At 36.5% G+C, this 23784-nt stretch overlaps 1 protein-coding gene across 1 annotated transcript in view; it reads right to left on the minus strand.

The window, feature by feature from the left end:
• Window positions 1–16274: 16274 nt before the first annotated feature.
• Window positions 16275–23784, minus strand: part of LOC146996569 (uncharacterized) — a 97989-nt gene continuing 90479 nt past the window's right edge. The window contains exon 2 of the mRNA XM_085821445.1: window positions 16275–16450. Within this exon, the coding sequence (XP_085677571.1) occupies window positions 16275–16450 (176 nt within the window). The remainder of the gene's footprint in view (window positions 16451–23784) is intronic.

Raw genomic sequence — 23784 nt, forward strand, 5'->3', positions numbered from 1 at the left:
TTAAGCATTTTTCGTGCGATTTGAAATTCGTGTAAAGACGTCTTAAGCATTTTTAAAGAAATTCCAAAAACGTTTAAACACGTCTTAAGCAGGTAAAGGGTTAAAATGAAACTTCTTAGCGAATTTTAGGCAAGGCGGTGGTTTTTGAATAAATTGCAGTTTTAATATTTACTCTGAATTTATACTTAAATTCTTTTGCCCATTTCCTGATCACGACAGGCGCTTTTGAGACCGTAATTCAGAAATTTAGCGTGACGATGATTCAACGCTTGATGTGAATTATACAGAAATTTAAAGAAATTCTAAAATCCTTATAGAGAGTTGCATTCTCAAGAATGTGCGTAAAGGCACATACCTCAAGAGAAATAAGTGTACAAGTATGAAGGTTTTAAACGTTTTCGACAAAAAATAGATTTAGGCTATAGAAAGCTGAATTATGTTTCATTGATGAGTGCTTTACTAAAGTCTCACGGGTAGGGTTTACCATTTAAATTATTTAAATAATAGTAAAGACTTTCGCCTAAAATTTCAAATTTTAAAACCTATTTTAAGGCTAACGTGTTGAGTATTAATATAATTTTGTCAGGAAATCGTTTAGAGCTATTTAACTTCTTAGTCTTACTTCATTTTGTGATTTGACGTGGCTCAAACTACTAGCGTTCAGCAATTTTACCCCTCAACTGCTCAAATTTAATTACAAAAGAAAACAACTCATCTTTTTTACACTGTTTTTAGTGCAACAAGTTATCATTTTACTAGATAAATAACATTTTCGGTAATAAACCACAAGAATGGCTTAAAAATGTTTTTCTTGGATATTCACCAAACTTGCTTTGCGATTACATTTAAACAGTGGTTAAGAGAACTACTTCCTCAACTTGTTCAGATAATTTCGCAGTTTAGGTGCTAAGAGTGGTCACACATACTTCAGCTTTGTAAAAATGTTTATACAACTTAAGCGAACACATTTTGCAAATTATTTTCCCGCGCGGTTTGCGCTATTTCAGGTTAATAAAATCAATGTGATTACCAAGCTGAATATACAGCATAGTAGAGTCCAGAATCTATTAGACTGAAACTCTGTTAAGAATTAGCGTTTCATAATACGAAAGAAAACACTAAGCCAGTGATCTGAAACTAGAGGCAGTCGAAGAAAACTTACGCTGCCGTCGAATATTTCCCATTCAATAAATTAGCATTAATCTGATATTAATTAATTTAGCAAGGATTTGTCATTAATCGTTTTAAATACAATTTTACATCATTTTGATTACCATTAAAAACGAACATGAGCAACGTATCCGGAAATCTATAAACTGCGATAGAAATCTTATTGAAAGATTTGAGGATACCGATGCGATGAATCAAATGATTGATGAGTTTTAATCGTTGTTAATTGGGATTATAATCGTTGTTAAAATATTTTATTTTCATAATTATGTTTTATATTTATTACAGCTTGTATAATGATGAGTGATGTCTAATGAAACTTCGGGCATTCAAATTTGTGCCAACGTTAAATAATACACATGTTAATTAAAATAAACTAAATTTTAAAAAAAGTGTTGTAACAAAATGTAGGTTAACTGTTTCACTGTGAGAATGAATATCTCGTACCCAGATGAGTCGTGTAAATTAGGTGAGTCTCGTAGATATTAATATAAAAATATTAAAATTAAAATTTGGTCGCGCAGTAAACCTCACAAATACTTCGTTTCTGTTTCTAAATAAATGCATGATATTTTCGTCCATTGCTATCGATCAAAATTAGCATTTATCTCTGATAACGTTTTATGAAAATACGTCATAACGCATTCCTAAATTTTAAACAAATGAATGCAGCTTATGCAGATTGGGCTGTCAAACACTTAGGAAATTTAATTCTTCAAATTAAAAAAAAAAATTCAGATTTCGTCATGAAATAGCTCTGGCATTGAAACATGTTTCAATTCCATGATTCAGTGGGTTTTATAAATTATATTTACAGTTTGTGATTATACTTATTGAGAAGACACTTTAACCAATATGTTACTTTCTAGTTTTTTCGTACACTTTTGCGCTGTATACATTTAAAAATCTCAAAGCGTAACAGTAAATGAAACATTTATTCTTTTTTAAATAAAACTGTGTTGCCTGTTTAGGTCAGAGTGGTTGATTTGTATAAATTGTAATTCTCTTAATTATGTTTTTTTTTTTTTTTTTTTTTTTTTTTTTTTTTTTTTTGTATTTAAATTGTTTCTTCTATTTGTTTTTCGCTTCAAAAGATTTCAGGAACTGAATTCAGATAATTTGATTTAGTAAATGTGTGACAATAATTTAACTTTTGATATAAAATTGACGAAATTTTATCGAAATTCCAAAACCCTTATCTAGGAAAGCCGTTCACAAGAAAATGCTTAAATAAGCATTTCTCTTAAGAAAGAAAATGAGCAGTTTGAAAATTTCAAATTTTTGAAATAAAAGTTTATTTTGGCTTCCAAAATCTGAATTCTGTTTCATCAGGAGCGCTTTTTTAGAGCGGCACAGGATTTTTTTTAAATTTCAAGTATTTAATTAACACCAAAGGCTTTCTCCTAAACTTTCGAATTTTAAAACATATATAAAGCTAATGCGTTAAGTATTAATATAGTTTTGTCAGCAAATTTACTACATTTTTTAGCGTCACGAAAATCCTTTTTTTTTTTTTTTTTTTTTTTTTTTTTTTTGTGATTCGACCTGGATCAAAATACTAGAACTTTCATACTTATCTTGGGATATAATCGAAGAAATGGAAAATTGTCATACTCGGATATTCGCCTAAATGTAGGCATTCAGCAGTTATACCATAGAGGTTAATTTTTTATACTTTAAATTAGTGAAAAAATAATAATGCCAATTTTTTCAGACGAGAACAGCCTTTTTTCTTTTCTGGGCTGTACTTTAAAGAAGATGATTATTTTTGGCTACACAAATATTTTAAGATTAATCCACCAGAATTCGGTATAATAGGTAAGTACATATATTCGTTTTTTTTTTTTTTTTTCTTTTTTTTTTTCATTTTATTCAAGGTTCACTTACTTGTGATTTATGTATTTCCTCACAAAGCAGGATTACAGACTTTGTTTCTCCCTGGGAAAAGCAGGGCAGGACTTTAATTTTTGAACTTTCGAAAATTATTAAAAAAATGAAATTGTCTATCTTAGGGATTTATTACCTGGTAAAGCATGTTATGGATTACCTTGCAAGAATGGTATTGATTTACTTGGCAAAGAAGGTTTAGTAATGAGATCGTATGCTGGATTATAGTCTCAGAGCGCAAGCCGGTTTTTACTACGTTTTATTTGATGTCGTTTCTGGATAGAGAGATAATCTATGTGCTTTTCGGGGCTGGTGAGTAGGCAATCTAATTTAGAGCCGTCCATGAATCTGCGAGGTGCACCACGCACGTTATAAGAGGGATTTATTTGTTTCTTTTTTAAAATATCTATTTAATATAGTAAAATTTTCCTCAAATATAGATAAAACAATAAATATAAATAGTTTATCGATGGGATGCTGAGCTGCGTGCAAATCACGCATTTTTTCAGATAATGTCCAAAAAATATTTATTATTCAATAGCATTGAAAGAGACTTTCCAAGTCTTTAAGAAATTTTAAAATGTCCGTGCAAGCATTGAATCCTACGTCATCAGTCCTTTTATCATTAACATGATTGTCCAGTCTAGCATTATTACTCTTATCTATATTGTTAATAACATTTTCCGTTCTGCCTCCGGCAGAAACAAAACCTGGAACCATAATTGATTTTTTGTTAATACTATTACAGTAGAGTAGAATTAGATACATTGGTATTATCATTACAATTTTTGACTTTCAGATTTTTATAAACTTTCGGGAACTTAGGACACCCACGATGATTCGCAGTATGTCCACATTCCATTGCAACACATAACGTTTTCTAACTTTTCAGAAGAACAATTTTTCCTTTTGTGAGATCCCACGCATTTCACGTAACAGGGATAGAATTTACACATATCGGCAGAATGGCGATTCCCTAGCAGTTGAGACATTGCAGAACATTTCCACTAGACTTGTAAGCAGTAACATTTACATAGAAACTTATTAAATTAGTCAATCATAAATTCTGCTCACACCTGGCACATTTTCTAGTTGTAACTGGAACAGGGGCATGGGGGCGCGGTATTTGATCTGGTGCATCTGAGAGACTTTTCTGATCTTATAACCTAATTTTCCCAATTTTTCCTGGATTTCGTACGTAGGGTAGTCAATAGGAGACCCGTAATGACCATTTTTATAGGACGTTCGAAATTATTGGTGAATATATAATAGTTAATTTGGTTTTCGTCTTAATATCGGGTTATTTGTCTATTATCTGCTTCCGACTTAGGAAAGATTTTCAAAAATTCACCATTAATTTTGGCGGCAATATCTAGTTTGATTTAATTTTTTAACATTTTAACAGAAAATTTGGCAATCGGTATAACCATGACTGGTTTAATTTTAGGTGGCCGAACTTCTATATCTTCCGACTCACCCTGCATTTCAGTTTCATTTACATTATCGTTAGTATTAGGCTATCAAATTTTTTGTTCACTGGGATATCCACATTGCATTTAACAAGTTTTGATGGCTCTGCCACGTTACGTGGATAATCAAAACCATCTGGGTCCTGTAACTCTTTCACCATTTTTTGAGGGCGTCTTGGGGTTAGATTTTAACTTTTAGCAATGAGAGTATCCTTAATTTTACATACATTATTTTTAACATTATTAACATTAGTTTTAATATACTTAGCATCACATTTATCATTCATATCACTATCATTTCTTGCATTAATGACATTAGTATTAGAATTATTAGCATTTTCAGAATTCATACTTTTAATCCTATTTGTAATAATTTCAGTAGCAATTGAATGAGAAGGCATACCAACATAGGAGGGAGTTTGTTCACCAAAAGAGTTGAAATTACCTTTGAAGAGCTGTACTAATCAGTCAGCGATTCCTTTTTTCTGGTTTAATACAGATACATACGATTGTTTAGCTTTCTCAGTTTTAGCGAGGTTGACAAAAGTCTTTCGCAGTCATTTCCATAGTTTTAACTGTAGCTTGAGTTTTGCTAACTTGATTGAAGACAGTGATATAATCACCAAGAATCCGAGTCTCAGTATCCAATAATTCAGTCCAGTTGCCATACAAAAGTCATTCAGCAAACTTACTCATAACGTCCTTTAACCCTGCCACGTAATTCGGAACAATTGAAGTAAACGTCCTATCTAGAGTACTGTTAAATATTTGCATAAGTCGCCTGTAGTAACGGCAACCGCCGGCAATAAAAGGAGGTGCTTTCCTTAGTGGCACCGCAGTTCCTTTTAGTTCGAGCCAGAAGAGACCTGCCCGGGGAGAAGCCAGGGGATGAGAGATTCCGGTTTCCGCCCTGTTCCGGTTCCCGTCTTGTTGCGGATCCAGTCCTGTTCCGGTTCCCGTCTTGTTCCAGTCCAGTTCCGGTCCTGATCCAGTCCTATTCCAGTTCCAGCCTGGCTGTTTAAGTCCAAAACACGTAGGAGCGGATGTCTGAATTCTGCGAATGGAGATATACGCCGAAAGGGCTAGATGGATTCTGTCTTTTAAAGGAAAGTGTTCTTCACCGTGCCGGCATAGCTGTTACTTTAAAGCACTTTGAAGTTTTTCCACCCAAGATGTTAAGTTTTCGTTTGTGATGTTAAGTTTTCATCAGTGTTGAAGTTCCAGTTAAATAAACCTTTAAGTTTTAGACAAGGTTTTTGTATTCTTCAGAAAATTTTAGATTCGAAGTCAGATACTGCACATAGGATTATTATCGGAAAAATCAACATTTGGCGTCCGCGACAGGATATCGTCTGCAAGGTAAGCGACTTTTTTATTTTTGAATCATGGAAGCTTTAAAATTAGCAAGAACTCAATATAGAAGACTATTCAGTAAAGCTTGTAATGAATTTGACAATGAAGAAACTAAATTTAATCAGGAAGAAAAATTAATTAAAATAAAAGTTATTGCCGAGAAAGCTAAAGTTTTGTTTGATACTGAAATGAAAATACGAGAATTAATGTTTAAAGAAATTACAGATGAGACTTTACTTATTAAAGAAATAGATGAATCTGAATTCTATTTTGATAGGTGGAGACTTCTGGAAAGTAAAGTAAAAGATCTTACTTCTGGAACCCCGAATGTAACTTTAATTGATCCGTCCTTTGTTCAGAATAAAATGTTACATTATCCGAAGATTAAATTGCCTATGTTTGACGGCAACGTGAAGAAATGGCTAGGATTTTGGGGGCAATTCCAAAAGATTGATAAAGATCCTACATTAGATAATAATGATAAATTTGCTTATTTAGCACAGGCTATGGAGAAGAATTCTCCTGCAGAGGAAATAGTTAAAAGCTTTCCGCCAACTGGCGATAGTTACAAGAGCGCAATCGAAGCATTGCAGAGGCGTTTTGGTAACAAAGAATTACTAACGGAGATTTATATTCGTGATTTGCTAACCCTTGTTATTCAAAAACAAGGTACACACTCTTTGCGGAAACTATACGATGAACTCGAATCTAATCTAAGAGCCTTGGAGATATTGGGAATAAATAGAGGCAAATATTGCGCGATATTATATCCATTGGTAGAATCAGCATTGCCGAATGAAGTCTTAAAAACCTGGGAGAGACTTAGGTTTTCGCGTAAAGGATCAGAAAGTTTAACCGGCGAAAATGCCCAGTTAAGAGAAAGGGAATCTGACCTTGAGCGCCTTTTATGTTTCTTGCGCGGTGAAGTTGAAAGTGAGGAAAGAATTTCTTTAGCAGCTAAATCTTTCAATGTTTTCGATCGATTGGCTCACGGTAATAAGAAAGGAAATTCGGGTTTAAAGATAAGAGAACCTCGCTTAAAACCTACGGCAGCTGAACTGTTTACTTCTTCTAATGAAGCTAGAAAAGGCTGCATATTTTGTTCCAGTATAAATCATGGTTCTGCGGAATGTTTTCAGGCGCGTAACTTATCGTTGTCAGAAAGAGAAGTTTTGGTCCAAAGGACACGCTCTTGTTATCTGTGTCTGAAATCTGGACATTCTGTCAGGAGGTGTAGATTAAAAACAGTTTGTTTTACATGCGGCAAAAGGCATCATATTTTTCTATGTAAGGGCCATTCGCAAATGAGTGAGACAAGGGCAATGGAACAGCCTCCAAATCAGGCTGAAACACTCGCCAACATTTCTTCAAGGTCTCCTAAAGTTTCGCTGCAAACAATAAGAGTAATAATTAAAGGGGATAAAAAATCTCGTTCGGCTCGAGCTATAATTGATACTGGTTCTCAAAGGTCATATATTCTACAAAGCGCAGCTCAAGATATGGGTTACAGGTATACGGTAAAGGAATACCTTGGCCACGCATTATTTGGCGGTACAACGACCAGTTTGTGTGAACATAAAGTTTACAAAATTCATTTATCTAATATGTCTGGCTCGTACAGTTGTAATTTTGATGCGTTAAGTCAGCCTGTTATTTGTAATAGTATACCTTCTATTGGACAAGGAATATGGCTTAAAGAGCTTGCTGACTGTGGAATAAGTTTAACAGATCGTTTAGAAGGACCTATAGAAATTTTAATAGGAGCCGATGTTGCAGGACGATTATTAACGGGGAATCGTAAACAAATTTCAAACGGTCTTGTAGCTATTGAAACAAAGTTAGGATGGACGGTTATGGGAAAAACCGGGGAGTTGAATAGTGAAGGTTCAACATTCTTAGTTACATCAATGTTGAATAAAGAGGCTTGTATTTCTGATTTATGGGCCCTCGACTCGCTTGGTATTACGGACCCATCCGAACAAAAGACTAACTTGGAATTGTATGAGGCTACCAGGCAACATTTTCTTGATACTGTAAAAATAGAAGATGACCGCTTTGTAGTGTCTTTGCCTTGGTTGGAAGGGCACCCTCCCCTGTCGGATAATTTTGAGTTATCGCTTAAAAGGTTGCACGGTACGATTAGGCAACTTGAAATAGATAATCTTCGCCAAGAGTATGAAAATATATTCCAAGAATGGCTCAAAGAGGGCATAATAGAGGAAGTACCCGTAAATGAATTAGATTTACCCCATCATTATTTGCCACATAGACATGTTGTTAAGGAACATAGTACTACGAAGTTACGGCCAGTATTTGACGCTTCGTCTAAAGTAAAGGGTTCTCCGAGTCTCAACGATTGTCTTGAAAAGGGATTAAACCTTATTTCATTTATTTCTACAATCTTAAATAGATTTCGCCAAGAAAAAATAGGGGTGATTTCTGATATTCGTAAGGCCTTTCTACAAATTGGCCTGAATTTTAGTGACAGAAACTTCCTCCGATTTCTTTGGATAAAGGGTGAAGATGGCTTGAAGCATTTTCGTCATTGTCGAGTCGTATTTGGTGTAACTAGTAGTCCATTTTTACTTGGAGCTGTTATTCAATATCACTTAAATTCAATTTTGGAGAAAAATGATGCAGATGAAAAATATCCTTCCAACATTATTGTTAAATTAATGAATAGTTTCTATGTTGATAACTGTGTAACAAGTGTCGGAAGTGAAGATGAATTACAGCGCTTCATGAAAGTATCTTCAGATGTTATGGCAGAACGAAAATTTGAATTACGGGGTTGGGAATATACCGACTGTAGTTTAGAAACAGAATCTATTGCGAATGTATTAGGTTTGTTATGGGAAAGACAAGGCGATACTCTTCAAATAAATGTTGCTAATTTACAAAATCTTTGTTTCGAGAAAGTTACGAAAAGGAGTATTTTGGCAATAGCCCATAAAGTATTTGATCCCATCGGTATAACATGTCCAGTCCTTATATTACCTAAGATGTTATTACAGCGTACATGGGAAACAAAAGTAAAATGGGACGAAGAAGTTAACACCGAAATTAAAAGTAAATTTTTGAAATGGGTAAAAGACATTTCTCTTTTGAAAAACGTTAAAATTCCAAGGTGGATACGATATCAGCCAAAACAGTGTTCAATCCATGTTTTTTGTGACGCGTATGCGGCAGTAGTTTTTATTCGTGTAGAAGAACCTGAATCAGTTAAAGTCCAGTTGCTTCAGGCTAGGTCTAGAGTTTCCCCTTGTGGTAAAAAGGAAACTACTATTGTAAGATTAGAATTGTTAGCAGCAACTATTGCATCTCGTCTTGCTGCAGACGTTCTAAAAGACTTTGAGGCCAGAAGTATATTTTTCTGGACAGATTCAACTACTGTCCTTGCATGGATAAAAAGGGAAGAGCAATGGGGGACATTTGTAGAAAATAGAGTACAGGAAATAAGGCTTTTGACACGTGTGGAGGATTGGAGGCATATACCTGGTCACCTTAACCCTGCAGATCTTCCAAGTAGAGGGTGTTCAGTTCGCCAACTCTCCCGGTCAAAATGGTGGGAGGGTCCGAGCTGGCTTTTAAAATCCCAAGAAAATTGGCCGAGTGCCGAATTTATAACTGATGAAGCGGAAATAGCCAGCGAGAAAAAAAAGGCAGTGGTTTCATCTCTAGTGTCTACTGAAAGGTTTAGTTTGAGTGAGCGATTTTCTAGCTATCGAAAAACAGTTAGAGTTGTTGGTTGGATTCAACGATTTTTCTTTAATTGCAGAAATAAGCAAAAAAGGAAAGGTGAACTCACTGTTGATGAAATTGATTTTGCAGAAAAGGTTGTTATTCGCTTGATTCAATCGGAATCGTTTCAGGATATAGAAGACGCACGCTTACGAACTCTTAGTCCATTTTATGATGCGGGAATCGTAAGAATTAAAACTGGTGCGTTTCGAAGAGATGACACGTTAGAGTTTAGAACACCTATAATATTACCAGGAGAACATCCATTAGTTAGGAATTTAATTATGGAAGAACATAAAAAGAAAGGACATGCAGGTGTACAATATATACGGAATACCTTAAGGGAAAGGTTTTGGTTGTTATCTGGCAGAAGAACGGTGCGTTCTGTTTTGAGTAAATGCATTACTTGCAAGAGATATTCTGCTGCACCTGTTGACCACATATCAGCCCCACCGCCAATAGAGTGAGTAAATGATTCAGCAGTATTTCAAGTAACGGGTATAGACCTTTGTGGTCCTTTATTGTTGAGAAACAAAGAAAAGGCATGGATTTGTGTTTTTACATGCGCCGTTTATAGAGCGGTCCATTTGGAGTTGCTGACTTCTCTATCTACAGAAGTGTTTCTTCAGGCTTTTCATCGGTTCGTGTCACGAAGAGGTAAACTCACAACTGTGTACAGTGATAATGGAACTAATTTTGTAGGAGCTTCAAATGCATTTAAATTAATAGATTTTGAACAAATTAATCGGCAGGCAGCCAATGAGCGGATAACATGGAAATTTATTCCCCCTGGTGCTCCATGGTGGGGTGGTTGGTGGGAACGTCTGATCGGAATGATGAAGCAAGTCCTTAAAAAAGTTCTTAAACATGCTTGTTTAAATTATGAAGAAATGTACACGATACTGTGTGACTGTGAAGCGATTCTTAATGACCGACTGTTGACAGTAATTCCTTCCGATCCTGAATTTAAAGCTTTACCTCCTGCCGACTTTTTAAAAGAAATTAGAACTAGTAGTTTGCGGGATATAAAATACGGTATTAAATCAAGTAATTTACAAAAAAGATTTCAGTATATTCAAACTGTACGAGAAGCATTTAAAAATAGATTTCGTAAAGAATATTTGGGGATTCTCAAGGTTTCGCATAAAAGAGCTGAAAGGAAAGTTACTATTAAATTAGATGATATTGTTTTGATCGGTAGTAGTGACAAAAGACTTTTTTGGCAACTTGGTCGTGTCATAGAACTACTTCCAGGACCTGATGGAATAAATCGGCTTGCAAGAGTAAAGACCCGAAATGGAATTTTGCTTAGAGCAGTTCGAACTCTGTATCCTTTAGAGGTAGCGCAAAATGATGTACCCGTGAAGCTGCAGAATGAAAAACAAGATTCTTTGTCTGAACTTAAACTCAACATAGATGATAAATCTGTCAGGCCTGTAACACGATATGGTAGAACTGTAACTCCGCCGGACAGATTGGCATATTAAGGCTCTTTGGCATTGTTTTACTTTGATGTGAAAGTTCACTTTTTTTTTCTTTTTTTTTTCCCCTTAGGTGGAAGGATGTTAAATATTTGCATAAGTCGCCTGTAGTAACGGCAACCGCCGGCAATAAAAGGAGGTGCTTTCCTTAGTGGCACCGCAGTTCCTTTTAGTTCGAGCCAGAAGAGACCTGCCCGGGGAGAAGCCAGGGGAGGAGAGATTCCGGTTTCCGCCCTGTTCCGGTTCCCGTCTTGTTGCGGATCCAGTCCTGTTCCGGTTCCTGTCTTGTTCCAGTCCAGTTCCGGTCCTGATCCAGTCCTATTCCAGTTCCAGCCTGGCTGTTTAAGTCCAAAACACGTAGGAGCGGATGTCTGAATTCTGCGAATGGAGATATACGCCGAAAGGGCTAGATGGATTCTGTCTTTTAAAGGAAAGTGTTCTTCACCGTGCCGGCATAGCTGTTACTTTAAAGCACTTTGAAGTTTTTCCACCCAAGATGTTAAGTTTTCGTTTGTGATGTTAAGTTTTCATCAGTGTTGAAGTTCCAGTTAAATAAACCTTTAAGTTTTAGACAAGGTTTTTGTATTCTTCAGAAAATTTTAGATTCGAAGTCAGATACAGCACATAGGATTATTATCGGAAAAATCAACAGTACAGTTCTTTGAAAAAGCAGTGGGTCTCACAATGTGGATTTTCAAATGTCTAAGTATGTACAAAAGTATGGAATTCATTTAACTATGCAGCACAATTTCTGTTATCAAGTTTGATTAAAGTAAGTAGAGTTTAATTTCTGTGATTCAAAGTTAAATAATATTTAATCACATTTAAGGGTCAAACTGAGATAGAAAGATTTTGAAATACATTATCCCCGTAAATTTAATCAATATATAACTTATAAATATATTAAAACATGAATAATTTAAGCACCATGTGAAACAGAAATTTAAAAAATATGTCAAAGTTAAGCTGAAATTTGTTAATTCACTTGGTACCCGCTAAAAGTATTCAATTCGCGAAACCTTAGGAATTCTCCTGACATTTCAAATTGCTTCAGAGAAAATTTGTAAATTATTTTCCATTAAAGTTGTTCTTTTATTTGTTAGATTATCCTTTAATTCAACATATTTTAAAGATTATGTTAGAATTAGGGGCGGCTAGAATTTAAATTAAAGCGATATTACCTTGATATGGACATGGTCCAATAATAGGTAGGTTCTCTCTCAAAAACAGCGATAACAGAGAAGAATCAAAAAAGGAGCTTCCAATGGGCAGACCAAAGCAAGTATGCTGCACATGTCAAGGAAACAAATCAACACTTTCCCTGCAAATTAAAGACGCACATCTGTCACGCAGCTCTGCACCGGGGGACGAAGCCGGAAAACCCGTGAAGTTAGTGGCTGAGATATGTACCTAAGCAGTCTTTTCACAGGACTAGAACCTCCGTTCATTCGAAGGATGGTTCAGGCTTGGCAGGATTAAATAGTATCGTGTTGTCTACCCCTTCTCAGAAGGGTCGCAATATGGTTAGAGTGGATGCTTTCCTTTGCGGGGGTGGATTGGCTCGATTTTCTGCTGGGAGGCTCAGCCGATAAAACACTACATCGGATTTATTCGTTGCAGTGCTGCCCGGTTGCAAAGGTAATATCGTATTTTATATTTACTGGAAAACTCTTCCGTCCAGTGCTGTGTATAAATCTAGGCGGTGACCACGGGTGATACGCCCGTTTGAATGGTCTTCTGGAAATCAGACGATTTTTCCGATCAGACGAGTGATTATTTTTTCGTTGTGCTGGTATCATGCACGACTGCAGTCATCCAGTATATGCAACAGAATGTGCAGAGTACCAGCGTGCAGCAGCCTATATCCGCAGCATCACCCAGTACTAATGGTAGCATCACAGCACGAAATTACGAACGTCAGCCAACATCGAGCATTCAGATCAACAGCGAGACAATATCAAAAGAAGAACCCATGAAATTCCTTCAAATAAATATGCAGCGTGCTAGGGCGGCAATTGTCCAGAAGATCCAATTTGCGATAGAAAACAAAATAGATTTCATCTTTGGCCAAGAGTCATACACCAGAGAAGGAGTGGCAGCTGGATTTCCATTACAATGGACAGTGTTTCAAAAATCGGATCATGACCATGTTCCTAGAGCAATCATAGTCAGCTGTAACCCCGACTGGTCCCAACAATTATCTCGCTTGACCAAGACAACGTTGCAATTCTTCTAGAAGTCCATTCCCTCTCCCTCATCCTAGCGTCAAATTATTCCCGACCAACGGCGGAAATCGGCCCGATAACCAGATTCATACAAAGAATACTGCACCAATTCAGAATCCCTGATATGATCTTTGCGGGAGATTTCAACTCACACAATACAGCTTGGGCTTATCATACGACAGATCCTAAAGGTCGGGAGCTAGAGAACTTTCTCTCCTCAAACAATCTCATAGTTCAAAATACGGTAGAAGCACCGCTCTCTTTTGACAGGGTTTTTGCGCAGGGATGGCCAGATCTTACCCTGACTAATCTGCAAGCAGCACCTCTCCTGCAGGACTGAAAAGTCGAAGAGGACGAGAGCCTCAGCGATCATAAGTTCATAACCTTCTCCCTATCCGAAACTACCAGAGTATCCAAAATCCAACGTTACAACCTTCCTGACTGGAAAATAAAAACCTTTTCGAGAAAAGTAAAAACGCAACTAACACGCCTTGAACCCTCTCTCCAACAAGTTCACACAGCAGCAGAACTGGAAGATTTTTCATTAAAACTACAAGAAACTATGCAAGCCGTATGCAATCAGAATCTCCCATTTAGAAGCCCTAAGAGATTACAAGGTATAAATTGGTGGTCGAGTGCTCTCAGAATACAGCAACGCAAATGTAAAGCCCTGCGAAGAAAACGTAAACATGAAAAACGATTGGAGATCCAGTCTAACACCTTAACCATCTTCCAAAGGGAGCGAGCGCAGTATAAGAAGATGATTATGCAAGCTAAAATAACTTCCTGGCGGGAGTTCTGCACACAGACGAAAGACACTTACGACATACTTCATAAAATTACCACCGGTAAAATCTTTAAACCATCCTAGCTGTAGATCCCTTCAACACTTACCAGAAATCAGGAATACACATCAGATACTTTAAGGGCTGTTCTAAATGCTGTCTTCAGCCATGCCGACGCACAGTAAGACGCGTCACAACAAGCAAATATCAGAACAGAAATGACCTCTTTGGACACACCGGCATACCCAGAGATCACAGTACATGAGCTCCAAAAAGTACTTGCCAACCTGCCGCGTAAGAAAGCCCCTGAGCCAGATGGGATGGATTATGCAGTCTTCAAAGTTACGATAAAAGCGCATCCGACATTATTCGTCACCTACTTCAACAAGCTCCTATCAACCGGAACATTCCCAAAGCCCTAAAGATAGGACAGGTATTTGTAAAGAGGAATCGAAACCCAGCAGATGCCACATCCTTTCGTCCCATTTGCCTCTTATCGGCAATGGGTAAAGTACTGGAGAAAATAATTATGAACAGGCTGTGCCACCATTTGCATATACATGGCTACCTAAGCCCCAGGCAATACGGGTTTAGGACAGGCACGTCCACGGTCCATACGCTTTATGATCTCAGATAAGAAATACTAGAGAACCGTCATAGTGGCCACCATACGGCCATGATAAGCATTGATCTTAAGAATGCGTTCGATACACTATGGTGGCCGGCTATCAAACAGGCTCTGCGAAAGGCACAATGCCCGAGCAACTTGTATAGGCTCATATGCAACCACCTACAGGATAGAAGACTCCTGGCAATACATAACACGGGAACATTATAGCAGGAGCAGACAAGAGGATGTCCGCAGGGGTCGTACGCGGGCCCACATCTGTGGAATTTGACTTTTAACGAAGTTCTATCAGCAACATGGCCAGCGCATACCCAGATTTACGCATATGCTGATGACGCGGCATAAATAGTAAAAGGTCGGACTAGAGATGAGTTACAAACCAACTGTAACGAAGTATGTTAACTATTCCACGTCCTATGCAGTAACTTAAAACTGCAAATTTCCAGAACACAAGTCGAAGATTTTGTTAATCCCAAAAAAGGGAGGATCTCTTGTAAGAAGACCCACAATTAAGATCAATGGACAGAGGATACAGATAGTTAACCAGCTGAAGTATCTGGGTCTAACGTTCGACTATAAGATGACCTGAATTCCACACATCCAGGACATCAAACTCAGGACAATGTCCATAGCGAAACAGATGCGGCTATTCTATGGTCACAAATGGGGGCTAAATCCCCACATTGAAAAGGTTCTTTTCATTACCGTGGTGGAAAACATTGTTACTTACGCAGCTGCTGTTTGGGCTCACCCAATGTAAGGTAGGAAAGTAAAACACCTTTACACCATACAAAGACCCTTTGCATTTGGTATCACCAGAGCTTACCGTACGACCTCCTCAGACGGCATTAACGTGCTCGCTGGCCTCCTTTCTCTACACATTCGTGTCGAAGAGGAGGCAGCAAGACAATTCGTATTGCAACTGAAACGACCAGTTTCCTTTGATGAAGTCAATTACCATCCGGAGGATTACGAAACAAAAAGCTGCCAGTTCAGTGTCCATCCAGCGGTCAAAGGCACGGGAGTAAATATTACCATCAATCCCACTAGGACTGACCATCCTGCACAGCACACCATCTACACGGATGGTTCGAGAATTGACGAAAAAGTGGAAAGTGCGTTTGTAGTTATGCAGCAAGGTACAATAAAAGACCAATGGAAGGGACAGCTGCAGAAAAATAATAGCGTATTTCAGGGAGAAGCAGTGGCGATTGCACAAGCAATTCGTTACTTGCAATCCCACAACATCCGCAACGCTACTATCAAGACCGACAGCCTCTCATCCCTGCATGCAATAGGAAATCCAGACCATCCTTCCGGCATAATACAAGGTGTCCAAGAAGACCTGCGGAGAAATGCATTTCTCCGTACCAAATTGGAATCGATAAAAGAGCATGCCGGCTACCACGGTAATGAATTGGCAGACCATCTCGCCAAAGAAGCACCGATTTACAAATTGACCGACCGATTTACAAATTGACATCCCATGGCCTGTATCATTCTTTAAGAGGACTCTGCGTTTAAAGGCAATTGGGCTATGGTAGCAGACATGGGACAATAGCGAAACTGGGAGACGGGCTCATTACCACATCAGCTACGTGGATACCACCAGGAACATTGCTAACACTCAACTGGTCAGGTACATTACGGGTCATGAACCATTTCCAGAATATTTCAACAGATTCGGCATAAGCCAAACCAGTCAGTGCACCTGTGGACAGACTGGCTCTAAAGAGCACTACTTAACATCCTGTCCCCTTAATGAAGAGCTTCACGTCAGCTTTCCGTCCACAAATCGATAGGCCTTCTGTAAGTTTGTAATAAAGAAAAGGCACCTGGTCAGAAAAATCGGGCTCCTAATGGGCAAACTGGCAGAATACTGGTGATTTGGAGATGCCAAATATTCGTGCACTGTGGGTGGATCTCGGACTATGATTTGCTTGACAACATGTAGGACACGGTCAATGGTCAATATGTTGAATCTTCTGCCGAACTGCATGCAACTGTCCATATGTTTTGCGCTAACACCTCAGAGAACTAATACCCCTTCGGTCCTCCCAGCCAGACTGTATTGACATCCGACGGGGATTATTTCCAACCGATGTAATCTCAGGTTTTTGGTTATAAATTGCATTCCGCTCTGCGGCAGCACTTGTGTCATTCATTTATGTCCTACGTAGATATATTCACTATAACTATCACCAATCACCTCGACATCATAGCAGTGAGTAAAAATACCACAAAAAAACAAAAAGAAAAAAACCATTTACTACATACCCACCGCTTTACCTGTTGTATGCAAAGCAATTGGTTTTCAAAAATTTAAATCGTGGTACATTACATAATTTTTCATGATTTTGAACTACATATAGTACGAAAAAAGTATACGAAAAAAGTAGTATGTAAGAAATTACAAATTTTAAAAAGCATAATCTTAAATAACAAATACAAATTTGAAAATCAGTGACGTCATTGAATCAGTCCAACTCTTTCCATGACAGATCATTCGAAATCTGTTTCCATGACAGATGTCTTTCATGAAAAATATTTTTAAATTTGAAGTTCTAAATTTTATGAGAGGTTTGGAGGTACGTTTAAGAGTGATAAATACAGATGGCTGCATGACGCATAGTCACCCATTTTTTCTCCATTTTAGAAACCGTGCCACCGGTCTGGGCATTCTTATGTTATGCGCCCCTTGTGACAAATATATCACTAAGCTGGATACATCGCGAGAATATTCATGTATTGCCAGGATTCCCGCCAATACATGCATGGATGCATGAATAGCAATGAACGAGAATATCATGCATTTGTTTAGAAACAGTAACGAAATATTTGCGAGGTTTCCTGCATGACCAAGTCTCAATTTATTACTTTTATATTAGTCTCTAGAAGACGGGCATAATTTAAGTTTACCTCACAGTTACCTTAACAGGGTACGGAAACTTGATTCAGACTGTTAAAAAAAATTCATCTGCATTTTACTTTATGGCTTTTTTTAAAACTTAATTTTGTTAAACAACAAGCCTGTAATGGATGTGCGCACTGATTTAATGACGGAAGTTCCCACAGACTTCAATCATCTTCACACAAACTCTTCTAAAAGTAAAACATAATTAAGTAAATAAAATATTCTAACAACTATTGTAATGCCAAGTCATATAAATAATCAAATCTGTATCAACCAAATCCTTGAATAAGATTTGTATCACAGTTTTTGGATTTTGAGAAGCAATGAATTTACTGGCAATCAAAATAGTGTGAAACTGGTTTCAGAATCACTAACATCTGAAATAGCTGCAAATTCTTGCCATAAAAATTAATGTCGTAATAATGCTAATTAACGGAATAAAAAATGTATTCGCTGGCCGCGTAAGTTTGCTTTAATGTCTCTATATTCAAACAACTGGCTTTTAGGATACCAGTTTTTTTCCGTACTATAAAATGCTAATTCTTAACAGTGCTTCAGGACCACCAGTAGCCGAGCCGTTAAATCCCTGAACACTGGTAGGTGCGACCTGGGTTCCAGGCGAACGGTCTTGCTGCATGGGCATTTTCCTAATGTGTATGGAAGCGAGGTGTTTTTTCAGAAAGTGCTGCACGAAGGTGGGCCTTCGGTTAGGCAGACAGCCCTATTGTTATACCGTTCGCTTGCAGCCAGCTCCATCTATGCATTCTGAGTAGCTGACGCCTTCTTGTGCCTATTTCACTTGTTTTCCCTGTGCATAGTGTAATAGTTTCGTTGTGAGAGCCGTTGTGTCAATCACTTCTGCACGATACATATATAATTTTAGCTAAATAGATTTTAAAGGCACTAACTCTTCAATTCATAAATGGACATTAAAAGACGAGTTTCTCAAACAAAAATGTCTTTGCTTTAGATTGCCTTTGCTGATGATTGAAATCAACCGCTAACTTCGACGGGCAGAGACTATTTCAGCATTGCACTACATACCTCATTACACCCATTTGCTATCCAGCTGCTTGCCATGTGTAATGCTTTTCCACCACCTCAGCACTTTACTTCAGTTACAATTCATAGACTGCTTCACAAACCATATTGCTATCGGCAGGCTCCTGGGCGAAGGCGACTCAGGTAGAGTTCGGATGATGTTGCGTATGTTATTCCACTGACTTGAATGCTATTAGCATTATTACTACTGGCTCCTAATTACTGTCGTCTTCACGAAATGCTACTCCACTGCTGTTTACCATATGATGATATGAACGCTCTTCAAAATACTATGGAATTTCCCCCTCTACTTATTCATTCTTTTCATATCAACATCTGATCGAAAATCGTACAACTAACCGTATTAAATTAGTACCCGCATCTCAACACATATCCAGTCGAAAAATATCGTACTGAATACCGAATTCGGTTACTGAATATTAAATTAACATATTTCAAAATTAAAGAACAGTTAGGTATAGGAAATTGATATGCAGTTAACGTAAAGGAGAAGGAAAATATCATTATATAAAACAATTTATTCTTTTTAAAATGGCTGAATTATAATGAGGTTTTAGCTATGTTTATTTTTAAGTGTGCATTAATTGCTTGCCTTTGAGGCAGCACTAATGGCAGGAATATAGCAACTCTGAAGAAGACAGCTAATGTAGAACTCAAACTAGTGACATCGCCTTCAGCGGGCAGAACACGCTGTCACTAAAGAGTCTTAAACTTTCCTTTAAATACTATTTCTTTCTACACCATTAAATACGCGTCAGCTAAAATTTACATTCTTCCAGTAAAAAAGGAAAGGGAGAACACACAGGAAAGATGCGTAACATAAAATGAGTGGTTAAATAAAATAAATAAAATGTTTACCCTACGGAATCCTATTTTGATAAAACTATTAGGTGTGAACAGATTTACATCCGTCATGCTTAAACGCGTACCTACATTTGTATCTTCAATTGATTCCTTTACGTTAATAATCTCCAGTTGTCTTTTTATAATCCGAAACATGAAGTTAGTTATTCTGAAACTTTGAGCAAAGACTTCAAAATATTTATAAGCAATTTTACAACTATTTTCTAATAAATATTTGACATCAAATTTTTTTTGACAAAATAGTAATTTAATTTTGTAATGATTATTCTGATGATTGATACCACGTTCAAAACCCTGTAATGATTTGCAATCTAGTGAATCAGATGTTCCTGTTTTAAGTTCAGTCCCTACAGTTTCCAATTTACAAGAATTGAACAATTACTTCAAAAAATTAGTTTTTTTCACTAATGTCTCTCATTTTAAGGAATTCAGAAGACACGGTATCCCTCCCTATTCAACAAAACATCCAACTAATGTTTCATTTGCAACGATATTTTTATTCAAACCCTTCCTGTAACAGATGACCGATAGTAATGAGCCCATATACGAATTGTAAATTCATCATTTTGATATCTCTTGTAAGAGTCGGATAATTTCAAAACATTCAGCGTTTTAATTTTATTCGATAAATCTACATCTGAAGACAAGATATATGCCGACGCAGTATTTTCAATTTCTAGCAACTCGACTTAAAAGAGAGAAAACTGATATAAAGAGAGAAAACTCATCATAATTTTCTAATTTATTTTTCGCGATATTGAAAACTTTTCTTTCAGAAATTTACAACCAACAGAATATGTACTGAATGTAGTTCTTTCTAAAGAGGTTAAAGCTTTAATTGTTCCGAAACATCTCTACAGGTAAAACTATGCATCGAATATCAATGACGCGAACATCCAGAAAAATCAGTAGCCTTAAAATCTATGCGTGAAATTTTACTTGGATTCTCTGCATCCTCACTAAAGTATTCATGAAGAAATTTTCTCAGTTATAATCATAATATTGAGGAGTAATTGAAAGCTGTACCCTGCGACGTTATTCCCCCCTCCTGTTAAACTGAAATAAGATAAGCAACATTCCCTGTTAAACTGAATTGAACTGAATTCCAAAAGAAGGAGGATCTTCTCTTATTGTATGACTCATTTTTACGCTTTCCGCCATAGACAGTAGATGAGGCCTGTATCATTGCTAGAAATTTGTTTGTCTTCTTATACATAATAAATATATTGTGGTGTGGTAATAATAATGATTGTGCTTCTTAGAGAAAGTTAGATGGATTACCGATTTAAAAGGTAAGAACTTTGATTCTGTTTTATTTATCCGCTGTCTCGAGTAAGCTGCGTTCAAATATTAAAAAAAATGAACCGGGCGAATCTTCACAATTTAATCATGAGACTGATCGCATGTTTACTTCAACTAAATGCATAAAACATATCGAGATTAGCTATCTAGAACAAAAATACGAACAGAACAGATACTCTGCCATAAATTACCACTGGATAATCCGAAAACGAAAAGAGAAGCCTGCCTTCAAAAGCGAAACAAAACTAACATAGTTGTCTACTGCGTATTCGAAAAACAGAAGCAGAAATGGCTACTTGCTGCAAAAATAAACATTCAATTATGAAACTAAACAATAACCACTATCAATTGTCGAAATACGAACTTGAAATGATTCTGAAGAAAGAAAATTCCTCGGATTTTCTTGCGAATGAAACAGTAAAGGAAATCAACGCCGAGTGGATAAAAAGAGATGAACAAGCACAAGCTACCATAAATTTACTCGTAGAAGACGATCAAATCGTACGCATAAAAAATAAAACAACATCTAAAAAGATATGGAACGAATGAAAGAAAACTCATGAAAGAAAAATTATTTCCAGTAAACGTTACCATCTCAGAAAATTATATGCGTTAAAGGCAGAAAACGAAAAGAAGCTGAAAGAACACATCACGACAGAAAGAGGGAAAAGTGGATGGAGCACCAGAACTTCGTCGGTGGCTTTTACAGGTATTGCTCCGCGGTACTACTGTACCCCCTGGGCGTTGTGTTGGCTCGAGGTCGTGAACGAATTGCGAGGAATTGGTGAGGAAATAAAAGAGAGTCATATTGTAGCACTCTTACTAAGCGGCTTACCAAAAAGCTACGAAAAACTTATCACAGCTTTCGAAACACGGCCAGAACTGATGTAGGAATACGTAAAAACGAAACTCATTGAGGAATACTTAAGAAGAAAAGGCACGCTAACAGAAGAAACAGTTTCTTTGAAAACCAATTTTAAAACAAAGTGCAAGCATTACAATCAACGAAGATGCAATTATTGCAAAAAATTAGGATGCTTAGAAATACAGATTCTTTCATAAATGCAAAGAAAAAAACAAAAACGAAAGTAACTCATTTTTCAAAAATCAAAGAAAATAAATGCAAATGTTGTATTAGGAGCAAAATATCTGAATTGGCATATTCTAAGCTAACCGCTATCTTAAAACAAGCTGCACTTGGGACATAATAAGCAAGAATGATAACATTTTTTAAACACATTTAAAGACCTTTCTGCTGCACGTGCAAGATATTTTTTCTTGTAATAAATTTTCCATTTATACGAGATAATCTACTGCGTTTCCTTATTCGATTGCTATAATCAATAAGTTTCCAACACATATATAGATATTTAGTAAATGGAATATTCTGAACTGTCCACAGTAAGTGAAATATTCGAGATTAGGTGATTAAATGGTGTATTAACAAGCTTGTTTATGCGATCGGTGTCCGCCGATAATATCGCGGCAAAAACATCGCAGACGAAAACGTCGCGGAGAAAACAACGCAAGGCGAAAACGTCGTGCTACAAAACATCGTGGGAGAAAACATCGCAAAGACAAAACATCTCAGTTCTAAAACATCGTGGTACAAAACATCATCGTCGAAAATAAAGCGGTTCAAAAACTTCGCAGTTTAAAAATATCGTCGTCGAAAATATCGTGGTAAAAAATAAAGTATCTACAAATCATCGCATGACCATAACATCGCAGACATGCTTTTTTCAGGCTTTAATAATTGTAAATGGTTATTCACATAATGATTTGTGAGCGTAAGATGGAAAAAAGGATAATTTTTACTTTCATAGTTTTTATTAACTAATACATTTTTGCTGATAAAGTAAGAAGGAAACTTAAGCATAGAAAATTTAGCATAGAAGCAGGAAACTTAAGCATACAACACGACTTATAGCACTTAACAGAATTTTAAACCGACATAGTTAACTAGCAAAGGTCATTAATAAATTATTTTTTATAAAGTTTTTACTGGTAATTTTTCATGAAAAGTATAATATAAAAAAGATTAGAAAAAGGAAGGTAAGTAACTGCATGACCTTATCTATAAAAAAACATTGCTAACTTAATTGTGAGATTATTTTCTTCCCTTTTGTTAATCTAATACTCTTATAACGAAAATTATTTCTTGTTTTGCTTCAGTTTATTCTTAAAGTGTTATTAAAATGTTCATGCACAGCGTGCAGTCAGTTACTTGAAGGTCGATTTGTTAGTTATGACGAAAGTCAGCTACATAATATTTTAGTAGGCTTTGAATTTACTAGATTATGCCAAAGCACACTACGGCTATCTGGTTAAGGGGTGGGATTCCTTTCTGGAGTACATTCTCAGAAACTGGTTTATATACTTTATTCATTCATTATACTTTAGAAAAATCCCGAAAATCTTCACGCAGCCTTTTGTTTGCTTGTTTTTTGTTTCTTAGAAATAATGTATACTTGCAGTGAACCTTCTTGGTAACTATCTCCCTAAGACGAACAGTGCTTTTGAGATCAATAAACATAGGTTTTGATCATTACGCAAGTTCAGCACATTCACACAAGATTAAAAAAATACAGAATTTTGAGTAGTCGCTTTAAATTGGATTGCTTAAATTTACTTTTAGATTTAGACATTTCTTATTAGCACTTTAAAAGTATTATTTAATTTTTCATATACATTTTATTCGAAAATTTCGTAGTTAATTACTGAACTTACAGTGACAAACTTCCGAAGACAATTTTAATGTTTTTCTTCGGTGTTTCTTAATTTTAAAAATATCTTAATTTATGCACACGAGAAATCTGTAGCGAAAATAATATTTCTGAGTGAGCTTCTATTTTGCGGCGATTCTTTGTCCTCGGAATTCTTTGCCTAGCAACTATGAAGCG

This window comes from Stegodyphus dumicola, chromosome 7 (genome assembly GCF_044657685.1).
Source record: "Stegodyphus dumicola isolate Sdum_Otavi_A_Nest chromosome 7, ASM4465768v1".
NCBI lineage: Eukaryota > Metazoa > Arthropoda > Arachnida > Araneae > Eresidae > Stegodyphus > Stegodyphus dumicola.